Source organism: Triturus cristatus, chromosome 3_1 (genome assembly GCF_964204655.1).
Source record: "Triturus cristatus chromosome 3_1, aTriCri1.1, whole genome shotgun sequence".
NCBI lineage: Eukaryota > Metazoa > Chordata > Amphibia > Caudata > Salamandridae > Triturus > Triturus cristatus.
In genome coordinates, this window is record NC_140583.1 from 637,197,211 (window position 1) to 637,221,510 (window position 24,300).

Consider the following 24,300-nt stretch of genomic DNA (forward strand, 5'->3'; position numbering starts at 1 on the left):
CAGCGGCAGGGCAACTGTGTACAGAGGTAAAGTGGTAAGAGCTTCACACCCAAGGCATACACCATACAAAATGAAAAGCAAAAAGGAGGGACTTTTATTTTATTTTTTAAATCGAGCCCACAGGTCTATAGTACAAGGAAAGAATGAAACACTGTCTCCAAACATACCTCAGCTTCATTTGTGTTGACTGGATTATTTACTCCATCTAGTTTACTCTTCAAATCTATTAAAAAACAGAAGAAGATTATGAATATGTAAAACGCTCCTCTTTCAATCTAAATTACCCAAAGATCTGCCAAGTTTCTTGATCTAGCCGAACAAACTTGGAAATATTATAGGGCAGCTGTCTACGGGGTTGAACTACCGTACACATTTCTTACCTATTGTAACATCATACTCTTTATTTGGTCACCAGCTGGGTCTCTCTGCTCTTCAAGTGGATTACTCCCCAGTCTATCTAAGGCCTTCATGATTTTTGAGGCACACTACTTGTGGAAGGCAGGACCATGCATTTATCCGACATTCTATTAAGTAAATCATTATGTTGCTGCTGAACATATACCATTCCCACCTCTACCCCCTGCTTATCGTTACCATTGTTCTAGTTTCTAGAGGAATCTCTCTGTCCAAGAATCACCACTTACTAAATGTATGTATGTATACCTGACTTAATTATAGGTCCCTATAATAACTCCCATCTGTCTAGTCTTTTCTGTTAAACAGTTAAGTACTTGCATCTCTTCATAAGAATTCTGATGCATTCCTTCTTGTGAGCCATCTGTATCCTGCAATAAGAGTGGCCTCAAAAAGCAGCTAACACACCAGCACTGACCTCCTGAACTGGACACAATGCTGTAGGTGAGTGACTACTACTGAAAATGTTAATTGCACTGAGTGTAAATGAGAGATCAGGCTTGGCTTCACAAATATTAAGATGTATGCAGATCCTTTCACACCATCCCATCTTCATGGTTTTCCTCCCGTCATCAATAGGGCACAAAGAAATACAGCAACTGCATTCTGACTTGATGCAAGGCTGTTGCCAACAGGGAAATAGAGGCTCTGAAAAGGAACGCCACCTCACAAGTGTGCTTCTTGCAGAGTCCAGAAATTCCAGTTGCGTTCACCAGGATGTGAGAATTTGCCGCCATTGTCTACATGAAGTGAGGAGTGAGGTACCAGTATGATGGAAATTTCCACTCCAACAAAAAAAAGCTGTAGATTGTATTGTAATAGTATTTATTTCACACTTTCTTACTCTTGCAGGAGGCAAGCCATTTTCTATGTGGTGACTAACTACTTCATTATGCAAATTTGAAAGAATATTAGTTGAGGTGGTGCCTAGGAAAGACGTGGGATGGTGTGTCGCGTGAGGTTTGGAGAGGTGTCTCAATCGCGTTGCAACAGGCTTGTCAAGGCACAATAGTGCTGAAGGTGAGGAGCACACGACAGAGGATCACGGCCTGCACATATAGATCAGTAATTGATGAAGTTTTCACTCAGCTGACATTATGTTTCAAGAAACAGCCAATTTTACTGCCCTTCAGCATTCTAGTTAATTGCCAATTATCCTCGTTTTATTTGGAAAATAGTGAATTCCAGAACATGCATGTAGGTACAGAGAAAGATTGCCGCCCAATATTGTTCTTTGAAAAGAGACAGGGGTGATGAAAAATGGAGTCACACTACACATATGCCTTTCTGAGTTCAGCTTCACGTTGTTCTGCAGCGTCCAGATGACCACTGCTTGCAGGCACTGGCAAAGTCCTGGCATATGCAAGTGTGAATAGTTTTGCAATTTAGAATTATATAGATATTGTAAACATAGTTGTAAGCAAGCTTGAAGGTACTCATACGTTGTGGAATTGGGGAAAGGTACTCATTAAAACAGAAAAAGGCAATCTTTGGGCCTTGAGAGACAGTTACCTGTCGGTGATGAATGGAAAGAATGAAGAGTGATAATTCAGACTGTAGGTCTTGACCCAATTATGAACAGAATCATAAATTAGCATAACGTGTATCTGTATAGAGCACATTTACCCATTGGCACTGAATTACAGCTATTTAATCTTACCCAAATTAATAATACTCGATTTATTCACACTGGAAGGATGAAAGTGTGCCCCGGGGTATAAAAAAAATCTGTCACCATTAGGTTAAACAGATTCCATTAATCTATTGAGCACATAAACCGAGATTCCAGAGTCACTTTTTCTTTAGCCTGATGATAGGTCAAGAAGGATGAGGGCAGCGCCGCTGTTAAAAAGAGTAGGCTGTGGATCTGAAGTCATCCCAGAATGGAATTACCACTGATACAGTGATCTTCTGGCAGAAGTTTTCTTTATATTTGAGTAAATTTGGATGAAAGCTGACTTTCAATAGGGTTACCCCAAAAATGGTCTGCTTAATATTGGACAGTAAAGATCACAAACTGGCAAGATATTTCTCTGTCAGCAGAAGTGGAATATTCCAAGAGGTTCCAAAAAATAGTGCACAAAACAAATCCACTGCCACACATCGGCAATATTAAGGCAACAAGTGTCTCCCTTACCCATTTTGTCGCTTGCTCCCACCCACCCACTCCATCTCTCTCTCTCGCGTGTTGTTACTTGCCCCCACCTGCCCACCATAACATAAAAAAACAGGCACTATGATGCAGCTGTGCCTGCGCTTTACTCCCCACCCTCTATTTCTGTGTTGCCTCCCCGTCCCTCCTTGTTTCCTCCTACCCTGTCCTCCCTCATGCCAGCAATAAAGCGCTGACATCGGTGCTTTATTGTTGTAAACGTTTAACCATGCTGCACAGCAGCCTGCTGCTGTACAACATGGCTAAACATTGACAAAGCCAATAGCTCTCATCTCTTGGTGAGACCTTCTGGCTTTGACAAAGCTTTCTTTCCCTGCTTCATGTTACTTTCCCCCCTAAATTCCACCCTTTTTAAAACTCCCAAATAAAGGGACAACATAACTTCTAAAAGGCAGTGCACCTTTAAGAAACTCCAGTCGGCCAGCCTTAGCATTATCCAGCCAGGGTCAGTAAGGCAGTTTGTTTTAAAAGAAGCAAAGCGGAAGCATTGCTGTATTCATAGCCTAATTGCCAAAGTTCTTTGAAAAGGGAAAGCCGGTGGGTGTTACAGATTCAGGGAGAATGCCCATGATAGAGAACTAAGTTTACATTAATTACATTTTCTGTCTAGGTCATGGAAACCTCTCTGATATCAATAAACAGAGGATCTTACTACATTACCTTTCCCCATGCTTAAGTGGGCTAATATGTGTGACAGCTTTAGTCAGTCAGGACTTTTTCACCAGCGGCACACTGCATGCAGAATTTATTTTTAGTGCATAAATGAAATAAATCACAGATGCAGACCTACAAGCCCCAGAAAGCAACCATTGTTGCTTAAAAAGCCAAGGTGCCAGAAGCTGCCATGAATGACATGTGGCACCTGGCAGCTACAGAAAAGAAACCTACCCAAAACAAGTTGTTTAGTAAGGCTTGGCCAAATAAAGAGTCCAGCCGGGGGCTAATGTCTATAATAAGGTCCAATAGGGAAACTTTTCAAAAGTCGCCATCAGTCGATCTCAAGGGGGGAGAATATGGCGGACGGCTGAGGAGTCCTGTCAGGAACTCCAGAGCTCTCCAGGCATAACAAACCGCAAACTGAAATTCTTGGCGAAAGCCTCAGATGTCTTTCCTTTTACCACCTTGTGAAGTCGCAATGAATAATGGTGTTTGATACCTCAGAGGCTGGCCAAGACTTTCACATGCCAGCGGAGGAACGCGACGAGTAACGCAAGAGAATGCTGATCTATCCCAGTCCAGCGAGCACTGTGAGAGCGGACACTGCCTCAGTCCTTCTCATCAGTTGGAGCGCCGCAGCTCATGTTTCCTCGGGGGCAAGGTGGGAAGCCCACAACACAGCAGAACAGCACCTCGCCAGTTACACAGACCACAAACAGTGGAACAGATTATCCAGACGCGCATGAGTTCGGTAAGTAAACAAGGCGGGGGGAATAAGGAGAGGCATAACATTGGCATTACAGAACCAAACACAGAAAAAAGAGGGGCGAAACAAGTATCTATAACCAAAGACACTACTACTGGAACTACAAGGAAAAGCCCTGTTTTAATACCTCTAACAAACAATAAGAGGTGGAAGCAAGGTACTTCAACTCAACCCGTGGACTCCTCCTCTATTCTAGTAAGGGGTAGACCCGCAGGCACCAAAGTTAAAATCACCCCCTCTTTACGAACTTTTCTTAAAGTTCTAGCTAAACGAAACCCTCCCCTCCCCACAAAGCTGGTTGAGCTAAACACAGGAAATCAGATGGAAAGGAAAGAGGGCCCTGTTACAACCAGGGAGAATCTGCCAACGTAGAAAATCTTGAGCGGTAACAAATACCAAGCCCTAGCAGCAGAGTAGACTGTCAGGCTAGATATGCTATCATCTCAGCTCTCGGACCAGCAATCACAAGCTGAATCTGGAAGGCAAGAAGAGGAGCAAAGATCCGAAGAGCAAATTGGGCACACAGGCATGGAGAAACTGATCAAGACTCTAATATCGGAAATGAGGGCGAACTTCACCACATCAGAAAGGAACCAAGGGAGAAACAAGGGACATGTGAAGCACTTGAGGCTAAAATCAACACACTAATGGAAAAAGGATCAAAGGTGGAAGCCACCCTAGATGAGTTGGGTAGGGAGGTTAAGGTGAACCTGGAGGAGATACAGATGTTGAAATCTAATGAGAAGGACCTCAGGAAAAATCGAAACGTTGGAAAACCAAGCAAGAAGAAACAACCTGAGGATCCTAAACGTACCAGAGGGGGGCTGAAGGAGTGAATATCAGGAGTTTTGTTATTGATATCCTGAAGGACTTCGTCCCTGGGATAGAGCTACCACTTTTGGCAGAAGATATACAGAGGGTTCATCTGGACCCATTCAGGAAAGGAACAATGAGAAAAAACCCGAGAAGAATACTAATTCATTTCAAAGCCTATGTCCTGAACGAAAAAATTCTGAATGAAGCTCTCAAAACTGGTTCCTATACCAAAAGTGATTGAACCTTCAGAATCCAATCAGATATCTCCAAAGCCACACAGGATCGACAGTGTGATTTAGGGCAGCGTAGACAGGAGCTAAGGTCCGTGGGGGAATCAGTTCAAATGTGCTTTCCAGCCATATTAAAAATAATGTGGAAAAGCCAAGTGCACAACATAAGGGATCCCAATGAGGTGGGAGCTCTCACTGATCAGATCAAAACACAAAAAAGAGAAGGAAAATGAAATATAGAAGGGAAAAGCATAAAAAGCATGGGGAGCAGGGATCTCAAAAGGGGCAAAGACCGTGTCGTCCAAAAGTAGAAAGGGATGCTTCTCCTGGGGTGTTGGGGGGGGTGGGGGAGAGAGGGGAGATGACGGGAACCCAGAAAGTAACATGAAGATATATTTGCACTGGGTGTGGGAGCATACGCAAAAAAAGAAACAACCAAAAGAATTTGCCCAAATTGTGAATCCTGAGAAATTCAAGAAACGGGGACGCAGGGGCCCATCCAAAACATCCCAAACAAACCAGATGTCAATTAACATACTACCTTGGAATGTAAATGGCCTCAGAGTCAGAAGCAGAAGGCAAACAATTCTGGAATATCTAAAATCAGCAAATAGCGAAATTATAATATTACAGGAAACACACTTACTGAAGGAAGAATGGGCAGAGATAGTGAAGAAGCAAACATGGGTTGATACATATGTCTGCACTGATCAAGCTTGCTGTGTCAAGTGGGTGGCTATATTGTTTAAAACATCAGCTAAAGCAACAGTGGAAGGAACGAGGAACAACTCCAAGGGGAGATGGGTTTCTGTAAAAGTTAAAATACTTGGCAATGCGTATGTTTTGTAAGGATACTATGGGCCAAACACAGATGACCCTATCCCCCTACAATCTCTGTATAGCCACATCTTAGATTTCTCAGTCCCAGTAATGCAAGGTGGAGACTTTAATCTGATAATGGACCCAAGGGAAGACAGACTACCCAAAGGGAAAGCACTCAAAGTGCCTAAAATTAGAAACTGGTTGAAGTGCTACATGGAAAACCTTGGCCTGGATGATGTCTGGAACACTAAAGGGGTTTAAAAACAAAAATTCACTTTTAAAAATAAAAAGTATGGACATTTCTCCAGAATAGATTTCTTCTTAGTAGATAAAGACCTAGGCAAAAACGTCGGGAATGTGGAACATCTACCAGTGCATCTGTCTGATCACTCCGTGGTCTGAATGGAATTATTAGTAGGTAAGGTTCAATCCCCTCCGAGATGGCCACTGGATAGAACACTCCTAGATCAACAGATTATGGAAAAACTGAAAGCAGAGACAAAAGAATACTTCTCAATAAATAAAACTGGAACTCCCATCCAAATCACATTGGATGCATAGAAGTTTTCAGAGGAAACCTGATCAGCCTAGCAGCACATAAATGTAGAAACATGAAGAAAGAGCTTAACCAACTAGAGAGTGATCTACAACTCCTGGGATGGACACTAGAGCAAACTAAACATTCTCAAGAGGAGGGCAAAATAGAAAAAGAGATAGAAAGGAAAAAAGAGGAACTATCCAGTGCTTTGGAGCTTATAGTCAGAAATAAGTGGGAGGCAAGCAAGCTCTCACACTACGAATATAAGGAAGGTTTCGGTAAACTGTTAGCTTGGAAACTTAACAGAACAAAACCGTAATAAGATTTCTGCCATACAACTAGAAGACAAGATAAACCTTAGCACAGAAGACCTAGAGATTGAGAGAGCTTTTATGAAGTTCTTTCAGGACCTTTATTTAGAGGACAACGTAGCCTCAGAGGAGCAAATAGATGACTACCTTGAGAAAATGGCAATTCCGAAATTGTCACAAGACCAGAGACAATCTCAATTCAGAGAAAACAACTGATGAGGTAGTCCATGTGATAACGAGAATAAAAAAAGGGAAAGCACCCGGCACAGATGCGCTACTAACAGAAATCTATAGCTCTCTAAAAGAAGAACTGGTCCCTTTCTTGACAGAGGTATTTAATGCCACCTTCTTAAAAGGGTAAAATACTCCAAAATCATGTGGGGAAGCGATTATATGCATAATACTGAAACCAGGGAAGGACCCTAAACGGTGTTTATCTCTATTAGATTGTGACTACAAAATATATACTCAAATATTGGCCAGAAGGCTGGGGAAAGTTGATGGGCAGCTGATACACCAGGATCAGAAGGGCTTTGTTAAGGGAAGACAGATCCAAGAGCTGACATATGAATGGTTAGAGCAATAGATGCAGCTTCCCAGGAGAAGATTCCCCTTGTCAGTTCTTACCTTTGATGCAGCAAAGGCTTTTGACAGGGTTAGCTGGCCCTTCCTGTTTAAAGTGATCGATCAGCACAAACTGGAGAGGGTGTTTTCAGATGCAGTAAAATCTTTGTATAAAACCCAACAGCTAAAGTTTTAGTTAATGGCAACCTCACAGAGAAGCTAGTCATAAAAAGACTATAAATTTGCTCTGACGATACCCGGGTTGACGAAATTAGACGCGCTGCCTTTCCTTGTCTCAATTCTAAACGGCCATACTACGGATTGAACAGACAGCACTTTCAAAATAAAAGTAAGGAATGATCTACTATTCTTGAGAGAGTTCTTCATCCATGAAGTTCAACTTTGGGTGCAACAGTCTATTAAATTTACAAATTTGCATTTGGTCATTTAATCAACTTTGACTATCTATTATAGGGTCTTTCTCATGCAATCAAATTGTACGTCCTGATGATGGTCTGACGGATTTATATCATCACAGACCGAAACGTTGACTTTCCATCTATTTCCTGATGATTTGATGAAGTAGTAACTGTTCTATGTATGTTTAGATACGTTACTTATAAAACAAAGGAATAGATGTACATGTACATGAATTGTAGGTTGATTTGTACATTCCTCCATTCATGTTGTTGTTGCTACACTAATTCTTGTGATTAGTACCCTTTGGCTTTTATCTTCATAAAATTGATTTATTTTTTTGAAAAAAAGATATTCCCGTGTTTTTTCCTTTACATTTTCCTTTATATTTGCTTTTGACATGAGTCATAATATTGGAGTTTGATACCCATATGATGAACACATGCTTTGACTACATTCAGGTTCAGGTTTTGTGTTAACTGAACACATTGATTTGTTTGTGCTTTGATACATTTGATAATTCAGTTGAGAAAAGCGAAATCCCTTGTAGGCACCTTTTTACTTACCACACAGTCATAAAAAGAGGCACCAGGCAGAGATGCCCACTCTCCCCGTTGCTTTTTAACTTATACATAGAACCTTTAGCCTATGCCCTTAGACACGATCATAAAAATTACCCCTTTTATTATCAGAGATAGGAAAAGAAAGTTGCCCTCTATGCTGACGACCTAATGCATTTCACGAACACCCTCTCAGCCACACTTCCAATAATATTAAAAGTCCTGGATCATTTTGGGAAAGCTCAGGCCACCAGGTAAACCAACAAAAAACAGAACTCATGGAGTGGAACTCGCAAAACAACAATCCCCTAGTAAAAGAAAGGATAAAATACCTTGGCATCCTAGTAGTAAAAGAAATAGATAAAATAGCCCATCTGAACTTTAACAAACTTGCCTCAGAAACCAGGAAGCTACTAACAAGCTAGGGGGCCCTCCCATTAACTTTTATTGGCAGATCAGATATCTTAAAAAGGTCAGTCCTCCTAAAATGTACATATATTTTTAATGCTACACCACTGGAGTTCAGGAGACAGTAGTTAAAAAAACTACAAGGAGAGCTAAGCAGTTTTATATGGGCCTCTAAGGAGTCAGAATAGCTTGGAAAAAGCTCAGAAGGAGAAAAAATCATGGAGGGATTGCCAGCCCAGATTTTTATCAGTACTACAGAGCTTTCCAATTTAAGAATATAAGAGTGCTACTAAAGGAATATCAAACCTGCCCCCCCATACCTGCAAGCCAAGACACAGCCGGAAGGCAGTTTTTTCCTATATAAATTCGGTCACCCAAAGTTTTTTTTAAAGTGAAATTGAAGGTGCTGTGGTCAGCCTGTAAACTATGGTACCAGATCAGGAGATGTATGAAAATACCTTAATATAGTTATTATGCCCCAATCTCGGCCTCCCCAGGCACTCCGGAATGCTTGAAATACAAACTCGCAATTCCCCTGAAGAAGAAAGGCATAACAAAATGGGGACAGCTGTTAGAGGAAAATAACCTAATAGGATGGGAACGGCACTCAACAATGACAAACGGCACCATATCAAAATGTAAGTATTACCAGCTAAAGAGTTGGTCTAACCCACTGGGAAATGATGGGCCAGGGAATTGGTACCTAGAAGAAAGAATGCAAGATAGTCTGATGCAAAAAAAAAAAAGGAAGTCTCAAGATGGTACAGGAGTTTAATAGTAGCAGAAATTTGAGAATTTACCTTGCCTATGGAGATCTGGGGGAAAAACCTGCCGACGCTGGAGAGTTATGCCAAGTATCAATGTCTACATGTTGGTACACTACTAAGTCCGCACCTCTAAGAAAGAATCATTTATTTACAGTGCACAGAGCATACTAGACGCCTAAAAAACTGACAAAGCTAAATAACCAAGTGCTGTCCTAAATGCAGAGAAGAAAGGGCGAACGATATACACATGTTTCGGCAGTGCCCTCTGCTCTAGAGCTTCTGGCACAATGTGGGTAAGATCCTCACGGAGGAGATAGGCCAACATATAGAGGTAAGCACGGACTTAGTAATGTTTGGGGTATTAAGTTGTAATGAAGAAAAAGCTAAACTAAGTAATAAATATAGAAACCTACTCTTTATATTGATCTTACTGGCCAGACGAGAGAGTTGCATTAAGTGGGTACTCAATAGTCCGCCCACACAAGGGGAGTGGTGAACATCGGACCAGAGAGTTAATAAAATGGATCGTAGGGCGACCCAAAGTAGGAGGACAAGATTCAGTGACATGTGGGAGAAAGAATTAAACACTGAAAATTAGCATGGTAGAGAAAAAGAATGATGTCCAATGAATATGCATTATAGCAATAACCCACAAACAAGGTAGCTGCGCTGGTGGCCCCAGAAAGCTGCCTCTTCCTTGCAATTAAGGGGACAGGATGATAAGGGTCTACTAAAACGAAGGAACCCCACCCCCACCCCCAGTACCAGATTCAAGTCGGTACAGAGAGAAATGCGACCCCCGATATCTCCTTAACCTGTTTATTGCACAAATGAGGACATTTCTTTTTTTTTTAGAAAGTCGGCATCAGGCAAAGATCAATGAAAAATGTCAGGATATACAATTGTTCGTTTTGTGTGTTTGGGACAGCATGTACTGTTTAGCAGTCTAGAGAGCATGGGCTGAAGAAAATACAACCGAAACAAGCTTTGTGCTAGATGAAGTCACATATTAAAGGACACTCTACAATTAAATTCAGATCTCTTCAAGGACTACTAATGGCGAAAATGCCTTGTTGTGAAAACCTGTTCAAGCTCGCTGTAAAGAAAGTGCAAGTACATTTTTCAAAGGACAGTGCCTCAGATGTAAATACTTCTATACGAAAGAGTTGGCAAAGTCTCTATACTGCTTATCAGTTGCACATGTCTTAGCAGCTTTAAATATCACCATTTCTCTGTAAAAGTCCTAGATTATCGTAGGCTAGCTTCTTATGCACTACACTGCCAAGCTCTGAAGAAGCATTATTCACCAGCCTCTAAGAGGGTCCTCATAAGTGGTAGAACAATATCAGGAAACATAACTACTTACTAGAATATCCAAGTTCCAGAACCTGTTGGGATAATGGAGAGCAATAAGGATCATAGTGTAATTCCTGCTAGTGCACATATTTTGTAGGACATTGAGCCCAAGAGGCAGAGGGGAAAATGAATAAAGGTGCAGATAATCCAAGATGACCAGGATAGCACAATCCAAGGAGATTAGCACATACCACAATTTAGCAAATACAGGGCATTTCGCAGTTGCTTTTTGAGATTTACAGACCAAATTCCCCCACCTCTGTAAATGAAAAGTAATTTCAAGGGGACTCTGAGTAATAAGAGGCGTGAGAAAGCCCACTCTAGGAATCTGCCTGGGATTTCTTCATCCAACCAGTCTAATTGCTGATAGCAAAATGTCTCTGGAGAAAGACCAGGACTGCAATGCAATGCAACTTCTAGCTAAGGAGAACATATCTCTTCCTGTTTGGGGATGTAATACTTTGCAATTACCTTGATCCCAAAAACAGAGGATAGGGAGGCAATAAATACGTACTTAGAACAAAGATCCTAATATTTTGGTGGCACAGAGTGATCAGAACAGAGACCTTCAAATGTGAAGCACTAAACGAGATTAGTCAGCATAGTCTGTTCCAAACCCCACCATATATAGCCTCTTAACAATTGTTCAAAACTGGAATCATCATTGACTGGTGATTCAAAGCCTCATCTTTTGTGACAAGCTGTGGGTGGTGGGAATATGTTAATGAGGAATATCTTCAGACTCAAATCCGTTAATCCGCCATACAGAGGCCTGATGGTGACACCCGAGGTATGGAAAACCATGTCTTAAGACCAAAATTCATTGAGGCACAATGATTGCCTTTCCAGTCAGTGTACTAATCGAGCAGAGTTTATGCAAGGAAATGAGAGGGACTTTTGCCCAACTGTTGACAGACCCAGATAGTAAGGCTGGGTGCCTGTAAAGCTAATCAAATGAAAGGCAAACTTGGTGAAGCAGTCTTGATGAGACATTTGCCAGCATCCTTCAGATCTAGTGCCCAACAACAGTCCACTCGGCTTCAGGAATGGAAGGGTTATGTCAAAGTCAAGTTAAAGCGAAGAGGTTGAAGTGTAAAGTTAAAAGCCTTCTCCCTCCACCCCCCGGTTTATGATTATCACACAGAACTGAAACTTTGCCAGAAAAAAAAAGGCACAGGTTTATGAACGCCAGAAATGACTGAAATTCTTATTAGTGCATTGGTGACGTAGTAAGGAAAGGATTTAATGACTGAAGTGGCAGAAGTATGAAAACCCCTGGAACGGACAGGTAGGTAGAAAATACGTTTATTTAGACAATTGTACATAAAACATTCTAAAACACAGTTAACAATTAAAATAAATAAAAAGTCCTATCTTACTACCCGACAATCCACTCACATTATACTTCATCATGAAATTCTATTTAACGACCATAAAAACTGAGCAATTCCAATTGCCACATCTAAATAGCGCATTTCTGATAACAATTCCACAGCTTTCCCCCTTGGAGAGTACCATATTTAAAAGACAAAGGTCTTAAAAACTGAATTCGATTTGCAGATTAAAAAACACAGTACATTAAAATATGCAGCAAGGAACATTTTAAATTCAAGGGGCAGGGACAGGGGGCACTATTATCCTGAACCCAGGCCCTATTTGGCCGGGATGTGTAAATTGGGTTACATCCCACCATGGCCTTAATATTTCCTTTCGCAACCCTGTATCTGGTAGCTGTAACAAATAGGGAAAGACAGTATCCTGGCCTAGAGTAGTACGTGAAAAGCTGATAGACTTTCTTAAGCAGGTAAAATAAGTTGTTGGATTCACACACCAAGGCAACAGACTCTTAATAGCTGCTTGCCTGGGAAGGGATACCAGGAATTAATTGTACCACTATCTGTGTGGAGGTTCCTAAGGGCAATTAATCTGGTTCTTACATAATTTGCCCACCTTCTTTCACTACCTTGGATCTCTACCCAGTACAAATTGGGAACTTTGAACACTATCGTCATCAGAAAGTGTGTTGAAATATCTAAGGGCAAAAGTAAAGGCCATCAGGTTCCAGGAAGCCAACTTACACTCTCTCCTTATGGCTTGTACCATAGGGCTTTGGGGGAGAGATAAAGCCTTCTAAGTACTGCCCCTTCTAATCTATCCCATTTATATTTCGTTTCAAGGTAAAAAACCTTTCACCCATACAGACCAATTGGGAGAATATGCCCTTCATAAGCCTTTAATAGTGGAATATGAGAAAGCCCCCAAAAACTACTATTAAATCTTGGTAAGCAACTGGCTTGCAATAGGGCCTTCTGCTTAATAAAGTCAGACCCAGATATTTATTTTGGTCAACTTGCTCCACCTCCCATCTATCTAAGTAGCAACTGAGCTTCTTTACTTTTTTCCCCCAAGAACCAAAATTGTGGTCTTTTCTAAGTTGAAGCAAAGCTGGTTCTGCAAGTTGCTAAAGCAACTAATTTCCTCTGCAGACCAATTGGAGTACAGTCCAGTAATACCAAATCGTCTGCGTTTAGAAAGCAGTCAATATAATGTTTCCCAACTTTGGGGGAAAAGGACTTGGATTGGGAGATAATGGCAGCAAGGTCAGCTAAAAATAAACTAAAAAGCAGGGGAGCTAAGACGCACCCTTGCCGAAGGCCTTTCTTGATGGAGATTCTTTGGGATAACCGACCTGACTTGTCTAGCTCCACCTGAGCCCAATTACAAGAATGCAAGGATTGGAGTACACACCAGGAGGTTTAACAGAAGCTCCCAGGCAACAAGTTTGCCCCAGAGAATATCCTTATCCACAGAGTAAAAAGCTGTCCTGAAGTCTACAAAACAACAGCACAGCCTTTGACTTACCTCCAATGACTTCTGGATAATGGCCCATAATGCAAAACAATGTTCTATAGTAGAGTGACCCTCCCGGAAACCCCCCTGTTCTATTGGTATTCTCTGGGATTTAAGGACCCAGTCTTCTAGTTTGGATAAAATAATCTTAGAGAAGATCTTTAGTGAAATATCCAGGAGGCTAATAAGCCTATAATGTTTGGGGTCTGTACCACTCCCTTTTTAACAAACAAACGGTTTTTACAATAGATCCCTTCCTAGAAGAAGGGTAAAAGTGGATGTGGCAATCCAACTAAACAGGGAGGAATAAACCGTGGCCCACCAAACACTTTTCGTCTTGATTATTACTGCCAGGATATTATCGGGCCAGCAGCACAGGAGAGCTTCACTCTCTCGATGACAGCTTTTATCTCCTTAACTGAAAACCAAGCTACAGGGAGTTTTAGCCTTGGAAATCTCTGGAATCTATCTGAACCAGAAGGACCCCTATACAGGTCTGTCAAATAAGTAGCTCACTGATCTTCCGAGACCACACAAACAAGGGTACCCATGTTTGGGGCACTAAACTCCCCAAGTTTAGCCCAGAACTTTTGCTGATCTTTGGAGAGGATAATTTCCTGCTTCTCCTCCCACTTTTTCGCCTCTGCAAGAGATTTATAATGGAGTTTAAGCTTAGCCAGCTCCTGGGAGGCTAGGGAGCCAGGCTGACGTCTAGAGCTCCTGACTCTCCGTCTCACCAATCGCCTCAACTCTTGGCAGGCAGAATCAACCCCTAGCCCCCCCCCCCCCCCCTTATTGGCACATGGGTCTGTGCGCATATCCTTCACCCTCTGGTTTACTGTGATACAACCCAAAATATGGCATACAATTTTATTGGACTACACAATGATGATATCAACTTAATGGTGGGGGGATATCAATCTTCACCTCTAGTTGGAGAATGGCTAACTGTTGGAGATAAATAGAGTCCAGGCGTGTTGAGAGCCTACGCAGATGACATTCCTAGAGGCAATACCCTGTCAGTGGACCCTGGCTCGAAAAAGTCAAGAACTGCAGTAATTGCCCCAATGGTCACTACCCTCAAACTGTGCCACCTCAAAAATCTGAAAAAGATTGAATGTCAAAAGGACGTAAATATATAGTCAATAGGACCTAAGGACTGACTCTGCCGGAAAGCTGCTGCTGATTTTTAAATCGTCTGTTTGAATAAATCAGACCATGATTCGCCAACCATTGACTCAGAACTTTGGCCTCCTTTTTGATAACACCAGGAAGAAACTGCGCTGGGGGAAAGTTATAAGATTCCTAGACTTCCTCCAGCTGCAGGTCGAGCTGTTCGGGGGAAGAGACAAGCATTAACATCTCGGGCCATTATTATGACTGCTGACGGGTATTTTACTAAGAGATGCTGGAAAGAAGATTCAAATAGTTCCAGCCACCCTTTCATTTGTCGATGGTCTTCTTTATGGATATATACATTTATAAGCATTAAGTATCGAAGAATGTTATTACTCAGAACTGAGGGGTCCTTTATTATGTTGCCTCATTCCTGCAAGAATCTAGAAATGTTTTCCTGACCCAATGACCTTATCCAGGATACAAGTGTCAATTCGGACTATTTTGACGTATATTGATTAGATTGTGTAGAGCCTGATTGGATATGTCCCTGTTCCTGTTGTCAATATAAAATATGTGTTGGAAGGTCCATCTGTTAGACTAGCTTCCATGGTTTCGAGGGGAATTAGGTTGTAACGCTGTTATAAGCGACACTGACCTGGCTATTATATACCTTGTTTAGAACAGATTATGAATCTCATCAAAAACGTCTTAGCACTCTACCTTGAGGCTTCTGTTTGAGGCAGGGGAAGCAAAGCTCTGGTTTCTTTCTGACAGAGGACCCAACATCCCAATCTATCAACTGATGCAGGGTCATGATTCACATGTTCTAAGCAATCCCAAAAAATAATGCATACTGGAGTACAGTGTTATCTAATATCAATTTAACCACTGTATGAACAGATGTATCCCCTGCCCAACTTTGCCTCCTACAATTATTCCCAGACCTAAAAACAAGAAAGTCACGACAAGGTTTATTGATCTTTCGTTGCACCTGGTCAACAGAACCCTGGCAATGAGATGGAAGTTTCCAGTCTCCCTTTCAACGATACAGTGGAGAGCAAAGGTAAATAGGCATAAGTAGCGAGACAGTCCCTCCTTAAAGAGGGAAAAACGGCCCTGAAAAAATGTCTTCTGACAATACAGGGATAAAATTCTTCATGACTTCACAGAACACTAAAAATAATATACAGCTGTTTCAGGCTCCTTACACTTTATCATGAGAAAGCTGGGATTCCCCCTGGACCCAAAACGCTGCCACTCCCCCAATGAGGTATAGATAACACATTCCGACTGTTGGGCTCATTCCACATCCATTCCACGTCTTTCTAAGAAACCCATGGTTTAATTTGGTCCTTTGTGGTCCCGACCTCTACGTGCCTATCCTTGCCATAGCCGAAAATGAATGTATGCTTCAATGTGGTGGAGCTTATTTTAGGCTCCTTGTTTCAAGAATATATTGTAGATATCCTAATTGATTAGACTTCGCTCTGAAGAGCCTTCTACTACTAGTCCATACGGCAGGACAAAGGGAAAAAAGGATCCATTGGGGTGCCCTGATGACAAAATGCATTGTCAGTCTCAAGGATATGCTTTGTTTAAATGCTTGTTGTCATTATTAAATACCACAGTAACAAGGAGTGTTGAATTGAACAAAATACCAATAAACATTTGTTTAAAAAATTGCAATTGATGTGTGGTATTTGGGGGCACTGCTGTGGTTTTGCAACTGCCTGGCATCCCATGAAATCTAGAATGGAAGTGGGTTATTTGTCCACATCTTGCCAAAGGCTGCAAATTAGATGATGGGGCATATAAATAGAAATGCTTTCGTCCAAGAAGGTACTGTCACAGAAATGCTTGAAACAAGATTCTATGATTTCCAACGTTAAAAAAGAGTCACTGTAATTGATGACCGGTATTTGCCTCTACTCTGGACTCCACAAAATACACTGGACTGTAGAAGAGGAGATACAGCCTCACAAAGGATCCATGAAATAGCCAAGCAGTCCTTTTGCCACCCAAGGGATGGAATGATAGGGCAAGCATTCTGGCCTCAGTGAAGGATGAGTTAATTATATCACAATGTGACTCAGACATGAAAGAAGCAAATCGCATTGAGATAGCCATCTTAAACGCATTTTACATACGAGTATGCTACCATTACATTACACACTTTACTTTGTGGGACTTTACATTGCAGGTAGGTACATAGGGGTTTTTACCTCGCAGGTAGTTTTTTCAGTACTTTACAGAAATTTTCTTTGCAGGTAAGTATTTGTAAGTCAATATATAGGCACACAGTTATACTATATATGCATACGTTTAAAAATATTTTGTGTTTCAAGGTCGAGGGAGACCCGAGAAAATAAAGTTGCCGTATCCTAGCAGCCTCGAGTACGTGCCTTCCTCATTTCTGGAGCAGGATTTTGTGTACATTTAAACATGTTTACATATGTGAGTATTAACCCCTTCAGCGCGGCGCGGATTTCCGCGCCACGCTGAAGGTTCTGAGCGCGGGCGGGGCCATGACGGAACAGTTCCGTCATAAGCACAGCCCAACCGACGTGCATGACGGAACCGTTCCGTCATGCGCGTCGAAGGGGTTAACAGTTAAATATATACATAAATATTTACATACGTATAATGATGAGGAAAGGTGAATATAAAGGCAATTTTAGAGTTCAGGATGGGTGGAGTATACAGTAAAAAGGAGTTTTTAGAATTTACAGGTGTGAAGTAGAGTTTTTAAGTTCAGGGGTGGGTAGCACTTAGGGATAGTAAGGGGTTTTTAGGCTTCAGGACAGTGGCAGGGTATAGAGGTAATAAAGGGTTTTAGGTTCCAGTGATGGGTAGGTAGTAAGGAGCTTTAGGGTTCAGGGTGAGATAATTATGCTAAACTAATAAATATTACTACAATAATAAAATAACGTATTTAAAAAGCATTAACAAATATTTACAACTACATATTGGCTTAATATTTGTTACATTGAACAAAAATGTTCAGAACTATAAAATTATGTATATTTATACACATGTATACAAGTTTACTTATACACATACATACACACAAATGAACACATGTATACATAAATATACATAATTATAAACACATGCACATATATACACAAACGCACAGATATGTATAAAATTATATTTACTATCTCAACAGCAATGTAAAGACAGTCCTGATGTAAAGCACTGCAATGTAAAGGCTCATGCTATGTAATAACTCCAACACTGAGGAAAAATACTCCAAAATATTAACATGCAACCTTCAGATCCAACACTAACATCAATGTTCCAGTCGGGCTTTCGGAATAAGGGACGGCAAAGGTCTTGAGTCTCTCTTTCGGGATTTTGATAGATCAGTGGCACAGAGGATTCTTCATAAACAACACAGATTTGAGAAGAGCATCTGGAACCTGTAGCTAGGGCAAGGGTTATGGATATCCAGAGTTGCCTGTACAAGGCCAAACACAGTTGTCATTAGTGCAGAAACGGACAGCCCTTAAAAATATATATAATGGTTCACTTTGTAGAAAAGCAACAGTAATAAGCAGAGAGGCATCAATCAGAGGCAGCTGATGGCTCATTGGGATAAGAATGACCATCGATATGCAAGAATTATGGAAAGGGCCATGATTTGGTGCAGGCAAAGAGGATCCAGTGTATGCGCTATCGGCGACTTAAAGGCATCAGGATGACAAAGGGTGGCCCATGGGCAAAGCATACAAATCAGAATGCAATGGAGACATTCTAGCCACAGAAAGAAATCTGAAGAATCGTCCCAGAGGCATGCTCTACTACACTGGGGAGAGGATGTGGTCCGTCGGCTAAACTGCCGACTTTGGTGCTGGAAACCAGGGTTCGAGCCTCGAGGTCGCGTCCACATCCTGTGATTCTGGGCAAATCACTTAATCTCCAGGTGCCTGAATATGTAATGTAAATACGGTGCTCATCTAAAGCGCTCCAAAACCTTCGGGACGATTAAATCCGTTTGGGCCACATTGAAGGAAAGAGACTAGATATTGTCCCCATAAAAGAGCAGAATGAGTCATTTTCTTTGGGAACTGAACCTTCCACAGGCCTCTCTAAGGAGTCCAGGATTTGATGAACGAGGATGTATATTGTCTGTAAACAGTTTCCTTGATGTCAAGATCTCCTGCATCTCTACTAGAGGTAGAGTTTAAGACTGCATCAACTCATTTGAGTCTGCCTACTGCAAGAATAAGCCAGCTTCTGTGGTACTTCGAAGCAGGGTCAAGCATTAGCATCTATAAGTCGGAGTATGACAGAGTGTTAAGCTCTTTGGCACACTAAGATTCATCAGAGTACAAAGCATAGACAGTGTGGTACTACAACACTGTTATTGGAATATTGTCTGACATAAGTATTTGTGCCTAAATAGTGTCTAGAAAAGTATTGCAATATTAATGTTCTACACCCATAACAACAGCTTTGCAAATATTTTCAACATAATTGGTTCAGAGGATATTTCTGTATCAATATTCTGACATACAAACATCTTAGACTACTTTTTGGGTTGAATCCAGTAAAAGTCAGCACACGTATGTTTCACATGCTAACTTGAAGAGTGCCTGCCTGTGGAGAGGATCTATATGAACTGGTCACTGGGTGCAGGGGATCTGTAAAAAGTGCTTGATGTATCATGCTTGCATGGGAATCCAAGAACTCTGCTGTCACAAAAGTGGAAATGCTCTTTTTTAAGTTTGAGTAAAATCTAATTTACGGATACAAAGATTAAATGAAAAGTCATTCGGGCAAAACAAAAACAGATAAATCTAGATAAAGAAGTTCAACTAACTAAAGTCCACTGGACAGATGCAATCTCACAGGAGTTCTCCAAGCCGATTTTAAATAAACATAAACCAAATTTAACAATTATTTCCCACTAGTACACATTACATGTTTTTGAAATGCACGGAGCATGAAATGTGAATCACGACAAAGCTTACCATTCAGAAGCTCCTGTACCAAATCCACAGCCGACCGTGTCTCCAGAGGCTCTGGCCAACCAGTCACCCCAGTCTTCAAGCCTTTTGCCAATGCCTGGAAACATGAAGAATTTGTCTTATTATGACCTACTTACCAATCTAAGTAAATACGAAAAGGCCTTGCACCTGGGCGCTGTACAGGCCCCCCAAAACGTAACCCATGCAAGTACTGCTCAGGTGCAGGTATACCGATATCAATCACAGTGCAAGCCAATCTGTGATTAGGGGAACCATGAAAGGATATACAAGTAAAGTCAAGGCTTCTGGTGCAAAGGTTACAAAGGTCTGCTAGAAAGACATACTAAGTATTTTGGACAAAAGATAGGTAGCCGGATTGAAGGGCTTTATGGAGATATAGGCTTTGGTCATGCATGGGAGTAGATGGCAAATGAAATGGGAAGTAACCAAGGTGTATCAAACAACCCTCACTAACAGAGACAAACTCTTTCTACGATACTATTAACAAACAATCAACAGCATAACCAATTGTTCTTATTCAAGTCCTGATTATGGACTGTCTGATCAAAATGTAGTGCAAACAACATGCTTTAAAGATGTTTAAAACTGGAATTTGGGCTGTTAAGAGGCCTGATCTAGGATGATCAGTAACAGGTTTATGATTATAATGTAGAAGCCGTATTCACGCACTGTAGATTTCACTACAGAGAATGACCAGGTAAACTGAGGTACTGTTACCTATAGTGTTTTGTTGTGCTCTCAGAATTAACATCCCACACATCACAGCCATTTACCAGATGATGACGAAATACATGTAAATTATAACTATGCTAAAAGATAAATACTGTGCAGTACATAAGCCTATTATATTCAGCTACCAACAGGAGGAATAAATGCTAAGTATAATCTTACCAGCAGGAAATCAAGCTCTCTGTAAACTTGATAAACAGGACTTCTCTGATCCCCAGATTCCACCTGAATATTCTTAAGATGAAAAAACATCAACATAAGACCGACGTTACTTCAAATATCAACACAAGGCCAAATACTAAAAGTTAGGCAGAATTCATCATTAAGCTAAGGGAACCTATTACAAAATGAACCATGCATCTATAGACACCCGGCCTTGACATCTGCACATTTGCTGGCAAGAGCTCACGGGACCATACCCTACAGTGCCAACATTAAACCATAAAAAGAAAAGAAAACAGGCACATAATATCAAAAGTCTATTGTGATGATCTCATGCACCAATCAAGATAAGACTGTGCAGGGTCAAAATGAGTATTCAAACTGTAAAAACAATAGTGCTGATTAAGTGGTAGAGTCACAAGCAAAAAAAGCCCTTTAGAGTTTACATATTTTCTAGCATAGTGTGCGCGGACTGCTTTTTCATAGTAAACAACAACAGGAGTATAACCCGTAGACCAGGTTGAGAACCGGGTAAGTAAGCAAAAAATAACAACAATGTCTCAACTGGATTCAATGAGAAAGGCAAGTATTTAAGCATGTACAAGTCATTGCAAAGGAAAGAACGGGAGACTCCAGATTGTTTGTATGAAGGTGCTCATGGCATCATATATTTTAGAAACCACAGTTTATCCATTACAGTTTCAACAGCACTGTGAGTATAAATAGTAGTGGCAATCAAGGTGGCAAAGTGCACGTTGTGCTCGTGGCAAGGAGAATGACGGCGCAAGTGACTAGTGCAGAACACAGCGGGCGGCGCAAAGTGACAAGGTGGCAAAAAGCTATATACAGTGATCAAAGGTTCAACACGGGTAGTTCTATACAATGACTGTACAAAATGTCTTAATTTTGGAAGAACCAAAGAAAAAGGATGCGCGGTAAGTTGTGCTGAGGGAGAGGTCGATGGCGTTTCGGTCCTATTCCTTCAGGACCATCATCAGGACCAGATTGCCCTGGGCTAGTCCGAGGTACCCAGGCTGCAGGGGCAGGCCTGTACGGCCGAGGACCGCATGCCGTGAGAACATTCGGTACATGTGGTACCCGTACGTCAAGTACGTTACCCCTTCGCGCTATGCAAATGCTATGTGACACCCCACTTAGTCTTCTCCTTCGTATGCCACCCACCCAAAGCCTTCACAGCTCTGCCAATAATGCCTCATCTGTAGCAACTCTTTATTTTGCAAAAAAGAAAAATCCGTGAAGCTTCCCTGTGGATCAGAACCAGCCTGCTATAAGCCCTACAGACAGTTCTTGGAATGTATAACATTCCTGGCCAGCAGAGTATCTGTGCCAAGCATCCTAGAGAGGTACTTTTGGGGACGTGTTCCTAACCCCCAAAACACCTCCCTCAGTCCCGAAGCAATTCATGCTGAACCACTAAAATCCAATTTACTGCTGAATTACAGCACCCCTCTCTCACGGAGACTTCAAGACTGTCAGTGCAAGTGAACTTCTGTGTATTCTCTGCAAACACTCGGAGGATCAAACGGGATCACGGAATACCTTACTTGTGAAGTAACGGATATGCGAAGGAAAATATGAAACCTCCAGTCAAGAAAAAAAATGCCTATTTAGGAAGATAACCCATATCACATTAAGGTAGCAGGATAAAACAGACAGCACGCCTATGTACTACAGTTCCTCAAATTGATGTATGAAGACAGCACCCTGCCCCTCAAAGCCCTAAGCACTGACAAACTGGCACTACTGATTGGGTGACTGGTGGACTGGGCTCAAACGGTCTTCTGTTATCAAGGTGCTGCAGAAGAATTACCGACCCGATATGAAAATACCCGAACCTGGGATTTTAAAAAAAAAGTGCGTCAAAATCAGCATTGGACGTGTCAGAAGCTCTGCTAATGGCTGGGGATTGTTGTTCTGACGGGCGACCGAAGATCAGAGTAAGTACCATGGAACAGGAGGCTACAGCTGAAAGGTTGTTTGTTACGTGAGGCGAGGGAGCTGTGAATTTAACTATGCACTATAATGGACGTAGAGGTAAGCCAAAGAACGCAGCGACTGGGTAGCAAGGGCAACTCACGCTGAACAGACACAAGGGTGTGGGTATTACGCTCGACGCGCTATACCTGCGTTGACCAGTGGTGTGAAGTGACGTAATCATACACTGGAAAATAATAACAGAAAACCTTCAGAGTTGGAGATGAAGGTGAGAGAGAGGAAGAAAGCGGAAGCCTCGAAGGGCGGTGGGGTCAGGGTGACGAGAAAGACGCGCGCCTCGTGCTGAAGGAAAAACAAGCTGCGAGACGCGCTCTGTGGTGGGGAAGGGGAAGGGGCATTGAAGCGAGGCGCGAGTGCTTGCGCGAGCGAGAGGACAGCCAGATGGCGCCTCTGCACGTGTCTGTGCACGTAACCGCACACTGTATGCCACACAAAGCTGTGGTCGGACTTTTAAAAGCCCACTCACTAAATATCTCACCAGTGCAGTGCATGCGCTGGCTCAGACGAGACCTAAAAATTGGTATGTTAATAGGGGATTAAGGGAAGAGAACAGAGAAGGATTCAAGGAGCAGAGTGGAGGGGAGCAGCATATGTTTGATGAGGTAAGAGGAATGTAAACCAGTAGATAAGGAGAGTTGATGAGGAAAAGATGGAAGAACAAGGTGAGATTTGCTGAGATAACAAGCTGGAGGACAGAGTTAAATAAAGGAAAAGAGTAAATAAATTGCAGATTCAAGTGCATACAAGTTGCGTAAGCTGGATAAATGTGAATGTAGTGAGGTTAGGAAGAGTGTTCGATAAGTCTGTACTAGAATGAGAAGTACTAGGGTGGTTAGATTGGGTGGGAGCAGTTAGATGGTGTAGGAATGGTAAGGGGTTAGACAAAAGAATGAGGATATGGGGAGATGACAGGAAGGGTGGGATGTTAGCCTGAGAGAAAAGGTCTCATAAAGAAAGCATGTGCACATTCTAGTATCTGTGGATTCTTCTTTGGGTGAGACTTGTCTGGAATTAGACATGACTACCATTGTAATAATGTTTTATCTTCTTAGCCTCCGGAGCCAGATTGCTGAGGATCATTCAGAGCTGTGATATTTAGGGATGGACGTCAAGGATACATTCCTTAAGCAGTCCGGAACAGCAGAAGCTGGGCTATCAGATACGACATGCATTGGTCAGCAGTTTCTCCATCAACTTAGTCATCTACAACTTTAATGAGAGCTTGGAGTTAATATTCAATGAGGGCTACTAGAAAAAACTAATATTTGGTGAGGCGCTTCAAAACTATTTGAACACCACATTCTAAACGACTCTGGAACTCACTGCACCATTGCATCACTATATGCTTTACTAGTCAAATTAAATGTATCAAAACCTCCAGTGTTTTTTCATAAATCAGATTAACACCATCTAACCTTTTTGTGACCCTTTCCAGTAACATAGTCTTATCTTCCCACCAGTAACTCGAATCAGATTTCCTTTTATTTTCAAATCAGGCCAGCTTGTTAACCGTTGCACCTTTATTAAGAAAACATTCTGAAGCCACAAATGTCCTTTTCACCTGTAAAGAGCTCCTCCATTTCATTGTCTGGTGGTCACCTGGAGCACCGTACATCAAAGCAATATGGAAG

General features: G+C 41.7%; 1 protein-coding gene across 6 annotated transcripts in view; it reads right to left on the reverse strand.

Moving 5' to 3' along the window:
• ZWILCH (zwilch kinetochore protein) overlaps positions 1-24,300 on the reverse strand; it is a 479,149-nt gene that overhangs the window by 85,511 nt on the left and 369,338 nt on the right. For all 6 annotated transcript variants that reach the window (XM_085644606.1, XM_085644607.1, XM_085644608.1 and 3 more), the window contains 3 exons: positions 20,654-20,725; positions 19,745-19,838; positions 168-223 (listed from right to left, as the gene is read on the reverse strand). In XM_085644606.1, coding sequence (XP_085500732.1) covers positions 168-223; positions 19,745-19,838; positions 20,654-20,725 — 222 coding nt within the window. The remainder of the gene's footprint in view (positions 1-167; positions 224-19,744; positions 19,839-20,653; positions 20,726-24,300) is intronic.